The sequence below is a fragment of the Brachionichthys hirsutus genome, chromosome 3, assembly GCF_040956055.1.
Source record: "Brachionichthys hirsutus isolate HB-005 chromosome 3, CSIRO-AGI_Bhir_v1, whole genome shotgun sequence".
NCBI classification, from domain to species: Eukaryota; Metazoa; Chordata; class Actinopteri; order Lophiiformes; family Brachionichthyidae; genus Brachionichthys; species Brachionichthys hirsutus.
In genome coordinates, this window is record NC_090899.1 from 1,374,219 (window position 1) to 1,391,954 (window position 17,736).

The 17,736-nt window shown below is 50.8% G+C and overlaps 2 protein-coding genes across 2 annotated transcripts; one reads left to right on the forward strand and one right to left on the reverse strand.

The window, feature by feature from the left end:
• On the forward strand, window positions 1-3,545 carry ica1 (islet cell autoantigen 1). The gene is given in 13 exon segments (XM_068760226.1): window positions 1-17; window positions 122-293; window positions 848-920; window positions 1,030-1,153; window positions 1,259-1,457; window positions 1,842-1,863; window positions 1,866-1,966; window positions 2,066-2,164; window positions 2,245-2,345; window positions 2,522-2,565; window positions 2,667-2,879; window positions 3,119-3,208; window positions 3,424-3,545. Coding segments are annotated over 13 exon segments (1,377 nt in total).
• Window positions 3,546-5,121: 1,576 nt separating this feature from the next.
• LOC137917715 (glucocorticoid-induced transcript 1 protein-like) lies at window positions 5,122-17,556 on the reverse strand. The gene is given in 10 exon segments (XM_068760439.1): window positions 5,122-6,288; window positions 6,383-6,503; window positions 6,606-6,725; window positions 6,728-6,764; window positions 6,766-6,795; window positions 6,891-7,028; window positions 7,632-7,748; window positions 9,504-9,590; window positions 13,493-13,638; window positions 17,238-17,556. Coding segments are annotated over 10 exon segments (1,452 nt in total). The 3' UTR covers window positions 5,122-5,951.
• Window positions 17,557-17,736: the final 180 nt, after the last annotated feature.

Here is a 17,736-nt window from a genome sequence, read left to right on the forward strand (position 1 = left end):
ATGGAGGGGGGGCATTTGTGAGTATTCCTGTGTGTCTCTGCTATAAATTCCTGGTTCTCGGAGGGGATTGGCAGTAACACCACCAGTCCTACCCCCCCCCCCCCCCCTAATGCTTCTGCAGCGGCTACTCCAGAGACTATCTGGACCGCTTCATCCAAAGCCAAGACTCCTCCGTGGTGAACAGGTTCCAGCAGAAGTACTGGAAAACCAAGCAGACGCTCATCAAGGTCACCGGGAAGAAGGAGGACGAGCACGTGGTGGCGTCGGATGCGGATCTGGACGGCAAGCTGGAGGTCAGATGGGGGGAGGGGGGGGGGGGGGGGGTTGTTTGTGTGATGTCAGAGTCAGGCCTCCATCACATCGCAGAGACATTAAGACAAACCGGGGGACACTCGGCCCCGGGCGGGCTCTGAGACTAGAATGACTTTTTGATTCACACGGTGTCGGCGTTCGCTCCGGGCGTCGAACTCGCATTAGTCCGCCTCTCCGAGCTCCATCACCTGAGCCTCCGTGTTCCAGGACCGGAGGGCTGAAATCGATACCCCATAAAAGCTGGAACATCCGAACGGAATGGAAGGCCGGGTCCGAGATAAGAACGGCCACGGAACCACTTCAGCCCCGACGTCTACAGACGGAGATCTTTTGTAGTAAAGTTTCGTTTATATCCTCGTCTACTAACGAAGGGGGAAAACAAACGAGTGTATCTTCAAAAACGTCAAAATGATTATTTTTTTGCTCTAAAATGCTTCAGATTTGCGTCGCTTTAAATGCGACAGACTTCACCGGATACCCGTTTTGCAGCCGGAGTAACTTCGAGTGAGCAAACATTCCGATTCCCTTCCTGCAGGTCTTCCACTCCGTCCAGAGGACGTGCATGGAGCTGCTGAAGGTCATCGAGCAGTATCAGAGGAGGATCTGCTGTACGTTCACCAACAATGAGGAGAAATAATCTGGATTACAGATTTTTCCTTCGTCTGATGCCCTCTATGCTCATTGATCTTGAATCGTGACGTGAAATCGTCTCTGTAGTTCTCTCCCAGGAGGAGAACGAGCTGGGTCGGTTCCTGCGTTCTCAAGGCTCCCAGGATAAAACCAGAGCCGGGAAGATCATGCAGGCCACGGGGAAAGCGCTCTGCTTCTCCTCCCAACAGAGGTAGGAGACACACAGAAAGCCAGACGCGGGACACCCTCATCGCCCCGTGGTCTGCCCCCCCCCCGTGCCGGACCCTAACCGTTCCTCTAACGCTACGTTCTGCAGACTGGCTCTCAGGAACCCTCTGTGCCGTTTGTACCAGGAGGTGGAAACATTCCGCTATCGAGCCATCTCAGACACGTGGCTGACGGTGAACCGGATGGAGCGGTCCAGGACGGAGTACCGGGGAGCGCTGCTTTGGATGAAGGACGCGTCCCAGGAACTGGATCCAGACACACATAAACAGATGGAGAAATTCCGCAAGGTTCGTCCGTCGCGCCCGTGGTTGGATCACGCAGGACAGAAGCCGAGAGACCAGGATTCAGGGCCCCGATAGGATGCGAAAGAACAACGGAAGTGGTTCTTAATGGGTGCCCTGGTGTCTCCCAGTAAATGAGGAAAATTAAATATTTACAGCTCCCTCCATCTCCTTCCACGCACACACTCGGTTTAGAGAAGTGCAGCACGTCTGTTATTGACTTCTGATACCAAATCAGCGGTTAATCGAAGGAGGAAACAATTACACACAGATTCCACTAGAGGGCAGGGCACACCATGAATCGGTTCGACTTCTCCCAGGATGTTTTGGTCTGGTTCACCTGCACAGACTTGAGCTCCTCGTCTTCGGGTGGGTTGTGTGACACCGCAGGTTCAAGTCCAGGTGCGCTCCACCAAACGAGCTTCGACAAACTGAAGAACGACGTCTGCCAGAAGGTGGAGCTGCTGGGCGCCAGTCGCTGCAACCTCCTGTCTCATGTTCTAACCACATACCAGGTACTGCAGATACCGCGACGGGCTCCAAAGACGGGAAGGATCCAAGAAACTGGACAACCCGATGTGAACGTGTGGCCTCTGCTCGCCTTCTTATTTCAGACAACACTTTTGCACTTCTGGGAGAAGACTTCCCACACGATGGCAGCCATTCACGAGAGCTTCAAGGGCTGTCAGCCAAAAGAGTTCTCCACACCGAAGGTCAGAGATTGCCCCGACCCGAACAGATGGGCTCAAGAATCGGCCTGCCATTATAATCAGCAACGTGGTTCCTCTTTCAGACCTCACAAGTCCCCGTTGACAAGTCAGCCAAGAAGAAGGCGAAGAAGAAAGTTAAAGGAGAGAAGCGGGACGGAGAGAAAGCCGAGAGTTCGGCCCAACAGTGAGTCGTCTCGCCTCCATCTTTGTTCGTGCAGGTAGATTAAACACACAGAGCAGGAGAATCATTGTGCGTTTGGAACCGGCACACCTGTCTGGACTGAACTCGAACGTGACGTCTCAACACATTTTCTGCTTCATGAAGACCTAAATGATTTGGTGTGTTCGTTGTATTCACAGCCTCATTTCGCTAGGAGATGAAAACAGCGGCGACACGACGGGAGGTAAGTAATTCCATCTAACTCCGCTTAAAACCGAGTTGAACTTTAACGGTAATAAACACATACATACGCTCACGTCCTCCGATTACCTCCTGCCTGTCCAGAGCTGGAGGGTGAGGACAGGGACGGGGTGGCCCTGCTCAACGAGATCCTGGGCGGCATGTCGATGGACGAAGGAGACTTCTCTCGGGAGTGGACGCAAGTGTTCGGAGACAGCGAGGAGGGAATGAGCGCCGCATCCGGGCCGTCAGAAGTCCAGGACGAGGGGAACTCCTTCTTTTTACCGTCTCACCTGCTGGACCGGTCTTCCCTCTCAGGTCAGAGCGGACGAGTTTAAACAAACCTTTAACACCCCCCCCCCCCCCCCAATAACGTCCAGCGCCGTCTTAAAAATGTTCGGATAATTGTCTGTTATGCAATATCCGTCCACATCGGCAGAGCTCGAGAGGGTGTGATGATTTATTTGTTGAGTCATGCTTTGGCAGATAAACCCTCCCACCCCACCCCCACCCCCACCCCCACCCCCCAGTTGATAAATATGAATCCCCATTTACAGGTTGGGCCGGGATCGTTCCACAGCCTGGTGCCCAGCAAACAGAGCACTCATCTGCAGCCAATCAGGACCCGTCCAAGCCGACAGTCAGAGGTAGGAGCCGCCAAAATGAGCCGAACACATGAAAAGGAGCAGCGACCCGTTCAAGAGTCACGTCCAACTGGGTTTACGGGCGTTTCCTGTCATAATGTCGGGCCTCGACCAAACGCTGCCTTTTATGGGACGAGTGGGGGTGTTTATAATTTCAGAATCTCTTTAAATTGACTGCGTCTCCGAGTCACGATAATCCTTTTTAACTCCGTTTCCAGAGACGGCGGGGACATCCGAAGGCCTCTCGTCTTGGTTCGACCTGTTCGCGGACCTGGACCCCCTCTCAAATCCCGACGCGGTCGGCAAAACCGATGGCGAGCACGACATTCACAACGCCTAGCTCCTCCCCGCCGTCGCAGGTTGGCAAGTAGGGCAGAACGTAGCGGCCACCGTCGCCAGGGGCAACTGGGCAGACGCCGTTCTGCAGATTATCGGTCTTTCCCAGAATGGAAGACGCAACAAAGCAACGAAATGTAGCTGCGAGTCATAAACAGTATTGAATTCTGATTAATCAGTTTAATCACAAGCGCGATGCTCTGAGACGGACACGCCGGCGTGACAAAGACCACACATTAGTTTGTGTTTAAAGATGACCCACGCCAGTGAGGCGATTCTAAAACACATCAGCTGTTATCGCATGTCGCATGCCTCGTTCTCTGAGCAGGAATGAACGTCTCACGCTGATGTGCTATTTTTAGACGAGCGTTCATTTGGACATTTATTGGGTTCCTTTTTGGCTTTCATGAGTCGTATATGCAGCTCATCGTCTTATTATAGTGATAGTAAATAAATGCTGCATAAACGAGCAGACGCCTTAATCCAACGAGTCACCGATTTCCTTACACAGTGCGTTACGCTTATTTTGTTGTAACTTAACCTCGTGCCATTTTTTGACGTAGAAGCGGTGTTGATATTTAATCCCACACTGTTTCCTGTTTGTAGGTGTATAAATGGAACCATGTCACGCTTCTGGATAACATTAGATGCGTCTGAATACATCACATGACATTAAAATAAAAATAAAAAAAAGAGATTTTCCATCGTCTTTATTGAAAAACACAACATCTACATAAAAATGCGTAATACAGAGGAAATGAATCATCGTCGCCTAACATGGCATCCATTCGTTGACGGCGCTGAGCAGCGAGCTTGTTGCTAAAATCAGAATTAGTATAAATGAAACTTGCAAGCATGAGAGAGTATTTCACATCAGCTCGCGTGGAATGCATATTGCTCTTATTTTCTGACATTTTCTGCAATGAGAATCTCATTCTAAAATCAGCATCATCCTGGTGATTTGTGTCGGAATGATTAGGAAACGCGTCCGGCCGATCTGTGATCCCAACGAGATTTACGTCAAACAGAAAACCCAGCTGCACACTAAAGCTCGGATTGTTCCAACGGAGAAACCGGTCTAAAACGAAAACTAGCGATCATCGCGTCACTTCCCAAATAAGTGCTTCTGCTTAGTTTCATTGGAAACACGCGAGCCGGCGTTCACGCGGCGCTCGAGTGTTTACAGACACAAACATTCTTCTGCTGGGAATATTTAAAAAAAAAGGTGCCTCTCTCATCAGACCTTTCATCGTTTTTGTCATTTCCTTTGGTAAATATTGAACAAAGGGCTAAAAAACCATTGGCCAGCGTGATTCAGGAGGGCGGAGCTTATCTGGCTAATTACCTGTACATTTGGTACTCGTGTGCGGCCAACGTGGAATGTGTGCTAGTACCTGAACCTAACCAAAAACAGGTCGGTGCAGAAGTCGCCCGGCGCCGGCCGTGACATCAGTCCGTCGTTACGTCCCCCAGCGGGGAAAAGTAGCACATTTCTGCAAAAGTCTTTGTGTAGATTCGAGTTGAAAACACTTTTTGGGGGGGGGGGGGGGGGGGGGGGGGGTAACATTGTCCAAGCAAGTACAGTCCAAATGACCTGAGTTACTGCTCTGTGTGTGAATCGGTAGTTTGGTCGATGAAGAAGAAAAACGACATTTAAACGTTGACGTTTCCTAATAATGAAGTTTTGCCAGCAACCGGGCCAGAAGTGCAGACCTGGATCCACCGAATCGCATTCCAGCAGCTGAGATCCGGATCGGCTCAAACCTTCCGGGCGGGTTACCCGGCTGGTTTCACACCGACTCATGTCGGGCAAATACTCCAATGCGATTAAAAACACACATAAAATACGAACCGAGCATTTCCCGTCCCGTCACAAAGGTACGTGCTGGACTTACGATGTTAGCTCGCAGAACGCTGAACGGCTAAGAGGCGGGCTACACGACGCGAGCAGGATTTCTGACGCCTCATCCGTTTCCCAACCTTTTTGATTCCTCTACTGTAGGTGCTATGTAAAAATAGATTGAGCGGTAGTTTCTAGTTTACGCAACAAGAGAGAGAAAGCAAAGCTATTTTGTTTGTTGCTATGGGCGTGGTCATGACACAGAGAAGGCTACGTTAGTGACGGGTGAAGGGGAGGGCGTTCCCGAAGTCTGCACACCTGTACGTACGAACGACCGAGACGTCACATGATCTGGATTAGTCCACCTTCAGGGGACGAACACTACGACCCAGGAGAACTGCGTCTCTCAGATCTTGGGCACCCCCTGCTGGCTAACATTAGGCTTAGCGGAGTGCAAGGATTTATTTTTTATTTTTTGCTTTTGTGGTTCCTACTCTTTGTTTTGAGACCGTACCACCTCAGAGTCTGAGGGTTGCATCTGCAGGTGGTTCGCTCATGAATACCTGAGGACTAGCTTGCGAGGAACACCTGTGCCGGACCGTCTTTCCCCACGACTACGTCGGGACTCTCACTGCCTGCGGCGCCGTCTGTGCTTACGCCTGCGCTTGTGTTCCAATCGGCCGAGGTCGGTAAGGTAGCTAGTGGTGTGTTGGGCAGAGTCGGGGTCACCTGAGGCCCTGGGCTGTCGTTGCCATGGAGGCTGGGGTTGGTGGAGGAGCAGGAGGAGGGGGAGAAGAAGGAGGAGCAGAGGAGTTTGACGGGGCAGAAGGCGGAGCCCCTGGGAATGAAGTTCACCTTGTTTTTGTCAGGGCAGGAGAAGAGAGGGAAGCCTTTTGATTCGCCGGATCTGGAGACCAAAGAAGTGAAAGATCTCAGTCTAATGATACCACACTGGTCTAACGAGCCGTCCAGCGAGCGCTAAGACCAGGAGGGACACTTACACCATCTCCTCGAACACCTTGACCCTCTCGCAGCCCTCTGGAGGTTCCCGTTTGAACATGTAGCTGTTGTTCGGTTTGGGAGACGTGGCGAACGTGGGCAGAGGAGAACTGCACAGATTGTCTGGAATTAGAAGGAAGACCGTCGCGTTGTTGTCACCGACGGCTTCTGATGCTGCGAGACGAACGTGGGAAGGCGATTACCCACAATGCAACAAAGACGCACCTTTATCGACGTCCTCTGCAGAACAGGGGCTTCCATCGGGGGAGTGGAGGTTGTCGGCGCTGCAGGGGCAGGCCAGGGGGCTGGAGTCGCCGCTCGACGGGGCCTGAGTGTCCGTGTCCGCGTGTCCCCGCTGTTGCCGTAGTGATGGGGGGGGAAAGGGAGCACGGCGACCGTCTACTGCATCCATGGCCTGTGATGTCAGAGGGCGGAGGAGGTGGTGAGGTCATGCGTTAGAGGACATGGATCCCAAAAACAGCAGAGGGGTCCGCCCCCCCCCCTCCGTACCTGTATCCCGTGTTCCCAGTCCTCTCTGATGAACACGTTCTCCAGCTCGTGGTTGATGCCCTCCACGCTGCTCGGCACTCTGCAGATGAAGGGCTTTGGCACCGGGATGAACGGCACGGCAGACGGAGTCCCCTTGTGCTGAAAAAATGTAATTACATTAAAAATAATAAAACCATGGAACAACAAACACTAAGAATAAAAAGGTTCCTTCACAGTTAAATGCACGGCGGTCTCTGGGTCAGGAGGAACGGCTGGCGGTACTGAATTGTTGCCGATCCAGTTTCACGAGACGTTTGACGGGGGATAAAATATCACACTGCTGCGATTGTGATCCGCCGCCGGCGGGGCGAGCGCACACCGAACCGCCGATTGTCAGGGTCAATACTCCCACAGTGGCTGATGTGTGCTGCAGTCCGACATCTGTTAATGAATGGACAAGGCATGCCCAGACAGATCCCAGAACCGGGACTCATCAACTACGGCTCCTCCAGTCAGACACGGAGAAACACGCGGACGAGCGTCAGATCAGGCCTACGGAAGCCTGGAAGGAAAAGCTACACTCGTAAATCGTCGTGTAATCCAGAAAGTCACTTTATCCGCTGCATTTAAAGCTCTTATCTGAAACGGCTGTGAAATGGTTCCGTGCCCAGCCGTCACACGTCTATGTTTTTTGGGGCAGCCTTATCACATCACCCGCCGCCGGGGTAAAGCCTCGCATCGACCCAGGTGCGAACGACTCACCTGTGGCGTGCATCCGAAGCCGTGCTGAGGCGGCTGCAGCGAGCTCTGCTCTCGCTCTTTGCTCTGCCGGCCGACCTGCTTGCTGCGCTGCAGCTGCAGCCGCAGCTTTGCAATCTGCTGATGGGAAAGGAACGGCACTTCAGTGATCACGAGGACGACGTCGCTCATCGGGTCCATTTCTTATTTCAGTCAGAAGATATTTTTATTCTAATAATATGGTGTAAAACACAATAGCTTGAATAAAAAGCCTAAAATGTTCAGGAACGAAAAGCTGGGACAGTAAGACGTCTCCCTCATTCATGAATGGAATGGCTGCGTGTAAATCATTAACTTGTTGATTGATTATTTGTGATCTGCTCTCATGCATCCGAATGAAATCCGTCAGAACGGCTCTGAATATTTCCATCCATGTTCCTTTTTGCAGCAGCTGGAGAACGAAAGGAGCACCGAGGCCGTTTGTCATTTAAAACATTAATATTGGTTCCGATCGATTCTACTTTCATGAGGTACGTATTACCGTATGCGCCAATGAAGGCCGATTTGACTGCAGCTGCAGGCCGATACGCTGCCTGTAATCAGCCTCGCCCCTTTGATGATGGAACAAGTGAGCTCAACGGGTGTTTCTGCATCTGGCCCAGGATCAGCCGAAAAGCAGGACACCCTTTGTGCTCCAAGCAGACAAAGGTGTGGTTTTCAACGCCGATCTTGTAATCCCGGCAACACGGTCAACAAAGACACTCCCCTTTTTATGTTCCTCAGACGTCCTCCCACGTTTGGAATCGCAGCGCTGAAGAACTGGAGCGCGATCGATGCCCCGTCCGGGCCGCTGAGATCTAATCTCAGGGGATGAAAGAGGCCAGTTTTCCTGCCTATGCTGCTGCGCAGGTCAAGCCCCCGGGATTATCTGCAGAGCGCTGAACACTGAATCCCTGTGAGGGCCGACTGTCACGCTACACGGCCGTGCTAACGCCGAGATCTGATTCTGAAGGATCACACTGCAGGTATTGTTCCAAGTATCCCGTGGGGCTCCATTTATTAAGACGGGTCTCTAATGGGCTCCGTGTCAGATTCTATTCACAGCGGGAGCGTTTTGGAGACTGCAAGGCTCCGCCAGGCATTCCAGCCATTCCCGTTTGCACCAAACACCTGCATGGAGATTATTTCATCAGGAAAATAGAAACTTTGAAGAATTAAAAATCTGTCAAAATAGAAAAATCAGAATTTCCTGCTCCGCTGAGGGAATTTAAAACAAATGAATCAGCCACTCTCATCCCCGAAGAGTAAAAGCTCCACGCAAATCCTGAGAGTGAACTTTTGCTTCCATGAAAAATAGCATTTCCCTATCAATGCTAACAAACACATCTGTGTACTATTAGTAGTATTGATTGTCCACGGATGCGAGCTCTTGCACTGGAAACAGATGAATACAAGACAGTGAGTGCTACCCCAGAAACGTTCCACCAGCGGAGCCTTGAATCAGAACAGTATGGCTGTTTGACCCTTGAGGAGGTCGTGCACCATCTCTCAAAAACACGCCGAAATGAGATGCGACGTTGCAGTTGAGAGGGAAACAAGAGGGGAGGAGGTGGTTAAATTTAGACCGCGGTCTGGAGAGCTGCAGCTCTAATAGCGCCATGTGGTCGGATGGATGGTTGGCCACGGAGCCCAGCAGATAGACGGCAGCGGAAACCAACCCCGAGGCCCATAATAAAAAGCCCGACCTCAGAACCTGACATATAAAACACAATCTGAATCAAATGGGCCTCCCGTCTGAGTGTTTAACTCGGCTGCCACTACTCCCTCTGGCCGTGCCCTCCGGTGTCAGACGCAGGTGTGGTTCGGGTCAAGTAAGGGGAACGAAGGTGGAACTACCTCTTTCAGGTGGTCCGCGCTGCCCCAGGAGGCCGACCGCTGAGGACTCTCCTGGTCCGCTCCCTCATCGATCCAGAGGCCCGGAGTCTGAAGCACAGAAATCCAGAGTTCAGTCTTACTGAACTTACTGCACACATTTCCTTTGACATTTATTTGTTTGCATATAAAAAAAACAAAAAAAACATTATAACCATGCTTTTCCAATGCAAGTGTAAACAAACAGCTTTGCTGAAAGTGAATGGAGAGAAGAAGAAAAAGCACCCTCCCAAGAACTCATGAAACGTCCTTGATCAAGATACAGAACAGCAGATGTGAAGTCACTCACAGGATGTGAGCATCAACTAAAAAAAATTTTAGTCTTAAATATTTGGATAAGCATTTGTGAAAGACGTGGGAGACGGCAGTAACGAGCGCCGTGCGCTCGAAAGTAAAAAGAAATCTGGAATCAATGAAAACGGTGAAAACAGTCATGAGATACCATCCCCGAGGAAAGAGCTGCATTCAACAGGAAACAGGAGTCAGAGCCGGCTTGATTGCTTCCATTGGTGCGAAGGAAGGGTTTGATAAACACGTACGTGGCAGGGTACAAAAATCAGCTCGTCTAAACAGACTCGTACGTTAAAAAACAAAAACAATCGCATCTGTCGGGTGGTTTAGCTTCCACCGCCATTGGTTTCAATCCAGCCACACATTAGCATCACCGTCCATCCGAAACGAACCCACGCTGTGATTCAGCACAGCGCACATCGAAAACAACAGCACACCAGGGTCGACAAGTTTACAGTGAAATTTAGCGTCGGCGCACCGCTGAGAAAACCTCTCGCACAAACACCAACCATTTCTGAGCAGAGAGCACACGGGCGTCTTTAAGAGGAAACGGTTACGTTATGCAAATACATGCAATGCAGACCGACTGAGGATGTTTCTCAGGGTCGTCTGAAGCCACACACTTCCCCCCCCCCCCCCCCGACGGCGCCTCAGGTCCTCAAACGTCTCGACGGCGAGAGCAGCGGCACAAAACGTCAGCATCTTCACGCTGCTTATGTCTGACACAAGAGCCTCCGCGGCTCTCCGGCCGGCACACAAGCCTCGCCCTATGATATGGACTATCACACGGGCAATAATGAGGGACGCCCGTGAAGCCGTTTCTTACGCCGGATCGCTGGTGCCGGCATCCCCGGGAAAAAAGACAGCGATTAAATGGCCGCTTGTGTCCTCATAAAGAGGCCACTGTGCTCGGCCACGTCGGACGGCAGATGTGTAGCTAGCCTTTAGCATTCACATTTTACGCATGCCCCGTGGAACGGATGCCTCTGCCAAGCATCGAGGGGCTTGATGTAGTCTCATCTCATCACGCGCGGCGGGGGGGGGGGGCACAGATTCCTGTAATAGAGCAGCCTTTATGGAGCGCCGTGGATTTAGCCGTCGAGGAAAAACGACGTTCTCACAGATGTGCCGCGATGACGCCCACGGGCATTTTAGGTTTGCTGTAGATCACTTAACGAAGGACATTTTATGAACTACCGTACGTGTTCTCTGACAAATCGTACGTGAAAAACATGCAGGACTGCTGCAGAGACACAAAACCATGTTTTCATTAGCACGACTTTGATCTTTGTTCCTAACAGATGCAAATACGCTGAATTTGTTTGGGCGGTTACGCCACGCTCTTACGGCTCCCTGCCTTCATGACCAGCTTTGAAACCATTTGTCGAATGCGTTTGAATAAACGTGCACTTACTGGTGACGACAGCGACATTCTGCACACAGAAGAGGAAGTAGTTCAGCTTCAACACTCGTACGAAAGCCAAATTCAGAGAAAATCCTCTTAGATCCAGAGAGCATCATCTTACAGACGTCAACAGGACGCTGGCATCACGTACATACCCATTTGTAATTACACACTTAATACCTCCCACGGTGAAACAGGAAGTTTAAAATACGGAATAAGAATAGCCAGGTTCGCCAGAACAACCGTCTTGCTTGGCGGGTTCTTTGCGCCAGGTGTTTGTGTGAACGCACCGCCGTGAAGATAAAACTGCTACCGTCGCCCGCAGCTTGCTTCCCATTACGATTCACACCCAAAGGGTTACGTACAGGCAACAACCTCAAGAATCCCGCTCCGTCCCAAAGCAGGAAAGAGAGACCGGACCGGAACTCCTACCGGCTTGTTTAGGCTGCGTGGTGGGACGCGCACTGCTGGGGAAAACGCCATCGGATCTGATGAGCCGACTCGGGGTAGCTCTCGTCACACGCACATTCCATCTAATGAATGTATTCATCATCATCATCATGCCAAACCAAGCAGCGCATTTCAGGCTGGCGATCGATGAGACGACTAAAGCAGATTCACAGAGTGAGGAGCAGTTCAGTCGCGTCTGCCAGACGACAAATACAAACTGCTGATCAGTCAGGTCCTCTTTGGCAGAAGGCAAATGCGCGTGCATGTCGGTCGTCTTCACCCGACCCCGGGGAGCAACTTATAACGCAACACGTAAGGCGACGCAAACCGCCTCTTTGAGGTCGGCTCGGTGTGTCGGCGCCCTAATCTTCATACAGACGCTCTCTGTGTTCTGCAGCCACAGAGCCCAGGGCACACAGGCCTGTCCCGGAACAGCGATTAGCATATGTATGGGGCCCTCTGCGCCTCGACTCCCACACAAAAGGAAGGCAGGCAGCGCGGCCATGAGGGCCAGGTGGTGAGCAGTGGGATTTCTCCCCGCCTCGGCCGCAGCCCGAGGGACAGGTGCAGAGGACTTCACCTCCGTGCGAAGGAGAGACCGACTTCAAATCAGAAGAGGCCGGCACTTCTTTGTCTGCTGCTTTTTTGCTGTTGTGTCTTACATTAAAAAGAAAGAGCAGCGCCAAGGATTAGATTGCTAACAGGAAGTGGTCTGGAATATTCTGGGGGGGGGGGGGGGGGGTAATCGTTCAACTGCCAAGTGTGTCACATCTCCCACAATGCAGTGATGAGTTTTCCATCTTGAATTTCCACAACTTAAGAATCCATTACATGGAATTTAATTTTCCATCAGAACTTTGCTGATAATTCCCGGGTTGAAGCCGTAACACCAGAAGGATAACAAGCTAAAAGCCCAGACGTTTTAATGCAATAACAGTTTCATGACATGATCAATTTCAAACCGATTGGCAGGAACCCCGTCGTTAGAGGCGCTCACTCTGCATACAACTGCAGGAGATCTTGGAAGGTGAATAGGTGAAAGGCAAATGAGGGCTGAAGGGAGGAAGCCTATGGAAATGAGGCCCGGCGGTCTTCATTCAGACACATGAAAGGCTTGAGCAAGCAAAGGGGGGGGATCAGTCCATGTCATGATCATGCATAGTCAATATTCTTTACTGAAGAGCCAATCAGAAACACCGGCCAAAAAACAAACAAACTGCAAGTAGACACGAAGCGGCTGCCGTCGAGGAATCAAGGATCCAGACCGGATGAGGAACCGCTACGTAGATCCCATTAAAAGTTATAAAGCATTAAAAAATAGAGGGTATTTACGGAAAAGTCCATTCGGGCCGTGCTGGCAGCAGAGCCGACCACGAGATTACTTTAAACAAAATCTTCGGCCGCAGCCGGTCGACTTTGTCTCCTCGACCAGCCGCTGTGACCGAAGCCAACAATTACTGGGAAGCCCGACGACCGCCATTTCCTCGGAGGAGGTTTAGAAGTCTGTGCTGAATCGTTTTGGGTTTTTAACCAGACACTTTGGCTCAAGTGTCGGCCATATGGCATTAAAGTAATATTAACTTAAACTTAAATGTAATTCAATCCAGGCTGAAACGTTTCCAACTCCTGATTATTACACACATTAAAACCTGGTGCTTTTCATCATATATATATCCCCCCCCCCCCCCCCAAAATAGAAGAGGGGGGGGGGGGGGAACCCTCCGTCCCAAGTCGACATGAACGATGATCCGGACCTCCCCCTTCCAGAACTTTATCCAAAGAGCGTTTTCTTCTGAACGGTACTCACCTGTGTGGCTTTGTCTTTCATGCAGGAAGGGTAGGGCCCATGGGAGTCCCGCGGCCACTGGCCCGTGAGGTACGGGCCCGTGATGGCATCCAGGGAAGACGTCCGCCGCATGGCACTGTAATTCCGAACCTGTAACTTGGACCTTTCTAAAGTAAAAAAAAAAAAAAGAAGAAGAATAAGGAATAAGATGGGGAACAAAGGCCGGCGCAGACAACACCACCAAGCAACCCCATCCTGCAGGTATCTTTGACAGCCGAATAAATCTCTCTGAAAATGCGTTGTTAAAGACCGGGGGGCCATTTTAGATAACGTTCAATCACTGACAGTATTTATTGTTGTCTGGATCCATGTCTCCCTACATTACACTACATTTCCTAATTATTGTTTCAGAATGTTTCGGGGGAATAAACGCTTTGTTGTCGAGTCTCATTTACACGTCGTCTAAAACCAACGTTTAGCGTTGGTGGTTCGCCAACTCAAAGAGTCAACAACCAACCGCCTCGCTCGCTGCACCGTTTTAAAAAAGGCGTGTTTGTGAACAGCGACCGACAAATCCTTCATCGTGTACCTTAACTCTGTGTTGCAGTATCAACAGAGGGAGACAGTTGGGAAGGGGGGGGGGGGGGGGGGAACTGTCGGTACACAACAAGCATACAAGTACGCCTCCACCAAGCTCATTACTGGAGAGAGAAAAAAGAAAGTTAGAAATGTATTCACTCGCTTTTAAAGGGGACATTTCATAAGTATTAGTCGAGGGCAACAGAGCCGGAGCCTGAAGCGAATGCAAAAGGCTGAGCAGGAGTATCTGATGTTGTGAGAGCAGTCTGCCGTGAGCCAGTGCAGTTATGCACACACACCACCCACATAAGAGCTCATAAACAACCACAACACAACGCACACCAACACTGCCTGCATCCACTCAACATTCCTGCAGTGACACGCAGTTAAAAAAACAGAAAAACAAGATAGCAAACACCAAGACGGCAGAGAAGTAGCACTAAAAACAGGGAAGCCTCAGCCGATCTCGATTACATGTTCGGTGAGCGTTAAGAGCCGGCCGGCGCGTCTCCGCTTTGAAAGGAGAAGGGAAAGAAAAGGAACGGCACAGGCCACGTTTCCATCAATATTGATACAGGCCAAGCCGGCGCTCTCAGAACTGGTACCGAGGTTATTCTCCATTGTCTCTGCACTTACCAGACTAGAATAAACGCCTGATTAGAAAAAGAAACGGCGTGAAAGAAGCCAAGACATCAGGAGAGCTTCTGCTGATTTGATGCAGAGCAAACGCTGAAGGCGTCTTCTCAGTTTTATTTAGTGCATTCCATCAAAACGTATTCGGCACGCTGAGAGGAAGTCTCTGCATTTCCAGGAATAAACGGCTGGTTTATTCAGCGTAGAGCACAAGCTAATGTGAAAACAAACATGTCGTCCAAATCGGTGAACCACAGCAGCAACGGTTTCCTGTAGGTTTTCACAAGACTGCTTCAGCGGTTGAAAGAAAAAATCGCGATTTAGCGTCATCTTATGAACAAAACAATCACACCTGCCATGTCAGGAAGGCTGAAGCAAATGGAAGCCAGGAGGGTTTACGTGTGAACTAATAGAACCATCCCGCAGACGGTCGTGGGCAGGTTTAATTCGGTCCGACTTCATTGGAACCGCTCACTTTCATTTAATATGAATAATATTGATATTTTGTTGCCAAAGCTACGCATTTCAGCAGACCCTCCCCCTCAGGGGATTAGGAAATGGTTTGTTAGCATTATTAGCATCGCTAAATGAATCCAGTAGGTACCTCCCATAGCGAGCTAAAGCTAATCTGAGCACATCTCAACGGACAGCACTAATGATTCTAACTTCCATGACTGACTTGAACGGAACTTGACGTGCATCGTCTGGCAATCTGTGTTAGATGTTCAAAAGCTGACATTAAAACAAAAAGGTTACTGGATACTATTTCTATAACTGAAATGGTTGTTTAAAACCATCTGAGCCCGTGTTAAAATTACTGGCTCCCTTAGAACCTGGATTTTAAGGCTATCAAACTGCATTCATTTACCGTTTGCAGTTGTGCGCCGGCCGTCTCTGCTCAATCCGATCATCGCTTAAATAGAACATTTCCACAAGCATGACCCGAACCCCGAGGAGACCGTGTGGCGGGACCTGAAACCGCACCGCAAGGGAAACAAAGCCCAGTTCCACCGGAGACGACGGATTCGTTCCTACGCTGCAGTTTCAATGGGCGGCAACGAGGCCATTTGAGAATAGCCGACATTTTTGACGGGGAGTGAGACTTTCATTGTTTGGTGAGTGCGTTCAGAGAATATCATAGTGAACCTTAAGAGGCGACGACGTGGAATATAATAGTCTTTCCTTCAGCACCGGCCGATGACGTGAACTATTTGGAAACCGGCGCAGTCCATTATCCGCGTGGCTTCGCCGGACGCCTGAACTAACGGCACTGCGAGGCGCTTCGGACCCAATTTCAGGTACATTATCTGCGAGGAGACTCAAAGTGGCAAAATAAAGGACAAATTAGAACGTCCTCTGCTTCCGCCAGTGAAAGGTGATGTCTGAATGACATCACGACGAGCGTTTGTCTCTTTCAGAGGACTGCGGTATGTGTGGCATGCCACTAGGGGGGGGGGGGGGGGGTCAACACCAACCTCTCGCCAAACAGCAGAAACTAGTCATGCCCGGTAAGGCTGCCTACGCAGTCGTTGCGGAAGAGAGTTGGTTTCCTGCTTTGCATGGTACACTGGTCAAGGTCGGAGGTCATCTCATTCAAAGAACTGAGGAATGTGAAGCACGTCACAAACATCAAATGCTACACGCAGCTACACAACGGCCATCACAATGCGCTTAGACACGAGGGCCCCCCCTTTACAGGCGCTCGGAACTGTGGTAACGAACGCAGCCAATCGTCTCGCAGGTTGTTGGACTCCACGATTTCATTCGATCAGGTCCAGACAGATTGTGGTGGAAAATACCCGGAAGTATCCAGCGAGGTTAAAACGACTGGCATGAATTTCTTTAGGTCTCCAGATACTGAAAGAGGAAGCAGGAGGTCCATTTCAAAACGTGTGCGGTTGTGTGTGTATATTTTCTCCACAAAACATAGGATTTTATATATATATACATATTTACAAACAGCCAAGGAAAAACGCCGCTCTGCCCTTGGAAAGCCCCGTTTTCGATATTTTGGCAGGAGAGGCCGTCACATAAATAAGATTTAGAGGGAAAGGCGGATTAAAGGGTGGCTAAACTTTTACGCCTTACTTCAATCTGTCTCCACATCATGACTTAAAACAGCATTTCCCTCCGTTGGCCATGAGCAAGGCAGCGTGGTGAGGCTTGGCACACGAATGGGCCGAGGCTCGAACTACCACACCTGACCCTTCAGCCAGCAACGCTCCCTGCCGGGACTGACTTGGCCCCCCTTTTTACAACTGGGGGCCACGTTTTTCTGCCAGATTCTTTTCCTCCCGTCATAATCACCGTTCCGGTGCGCTGAAGAACACGTTAAAGGGTTAATAGATTAAACCTTCTGCAAATGAAACGCCAATCATTCAGACCCACAGGCTGCACCCAACTCTACGCAGGAAAAATATCCAGCCATAACTGGACACCAGCTAGTGTGTGTGTGTGTGTGTGTGTGTGGGGGGGGGGGGGGGTAGCCTTAATGCGCATGTGCTAATCCCGCGGTTACGCGTGGAAAACGTTTAAACGTCGTGTTTTTTTTTACCTCTGGAAACCGGAGAGTCTGGGGGGTAAGAGGTCTCCTTGTTTTCGGGGGACAGTCTTTGCTTAGCATTCGCACTTCCAGGGCTGAGTGTCGGGCTGGAGGAGGGGGGGCTGGAGCCTCGGCTGTTCGTGGCCCCTCCGGAGAGGCTCTGCGTCCGCGTCGGCGCCGGCGTCGGGCTGCCCTGACCCCCGCGCAGGAGCTGGTAGGGCACGGTGGCGCGGATGGGGTGCAGCCGGCAGCTGTTGTTGAAGGCGCCGGGGGAGCCCGCATTGCTGCGTCTCACCCGCGGCTGCTGAAGCGAATTTCCGGGGGCTGACATCCTCTCGAAAGTGGCTGTAGTTCCTTCTCGGAGCAAGAAAGGCCGGACCGTCAACGCTGCTGATCCTCTACGGAGGGGGGGGGGGGGGGGGGGGGTAAACATTAGCACGTTAGCAAGAAAAAATGTTAGCTTGCTTTAAAAAAAAACAAAGAGTTCGAAGGGAAACCCCGCAACACGAAC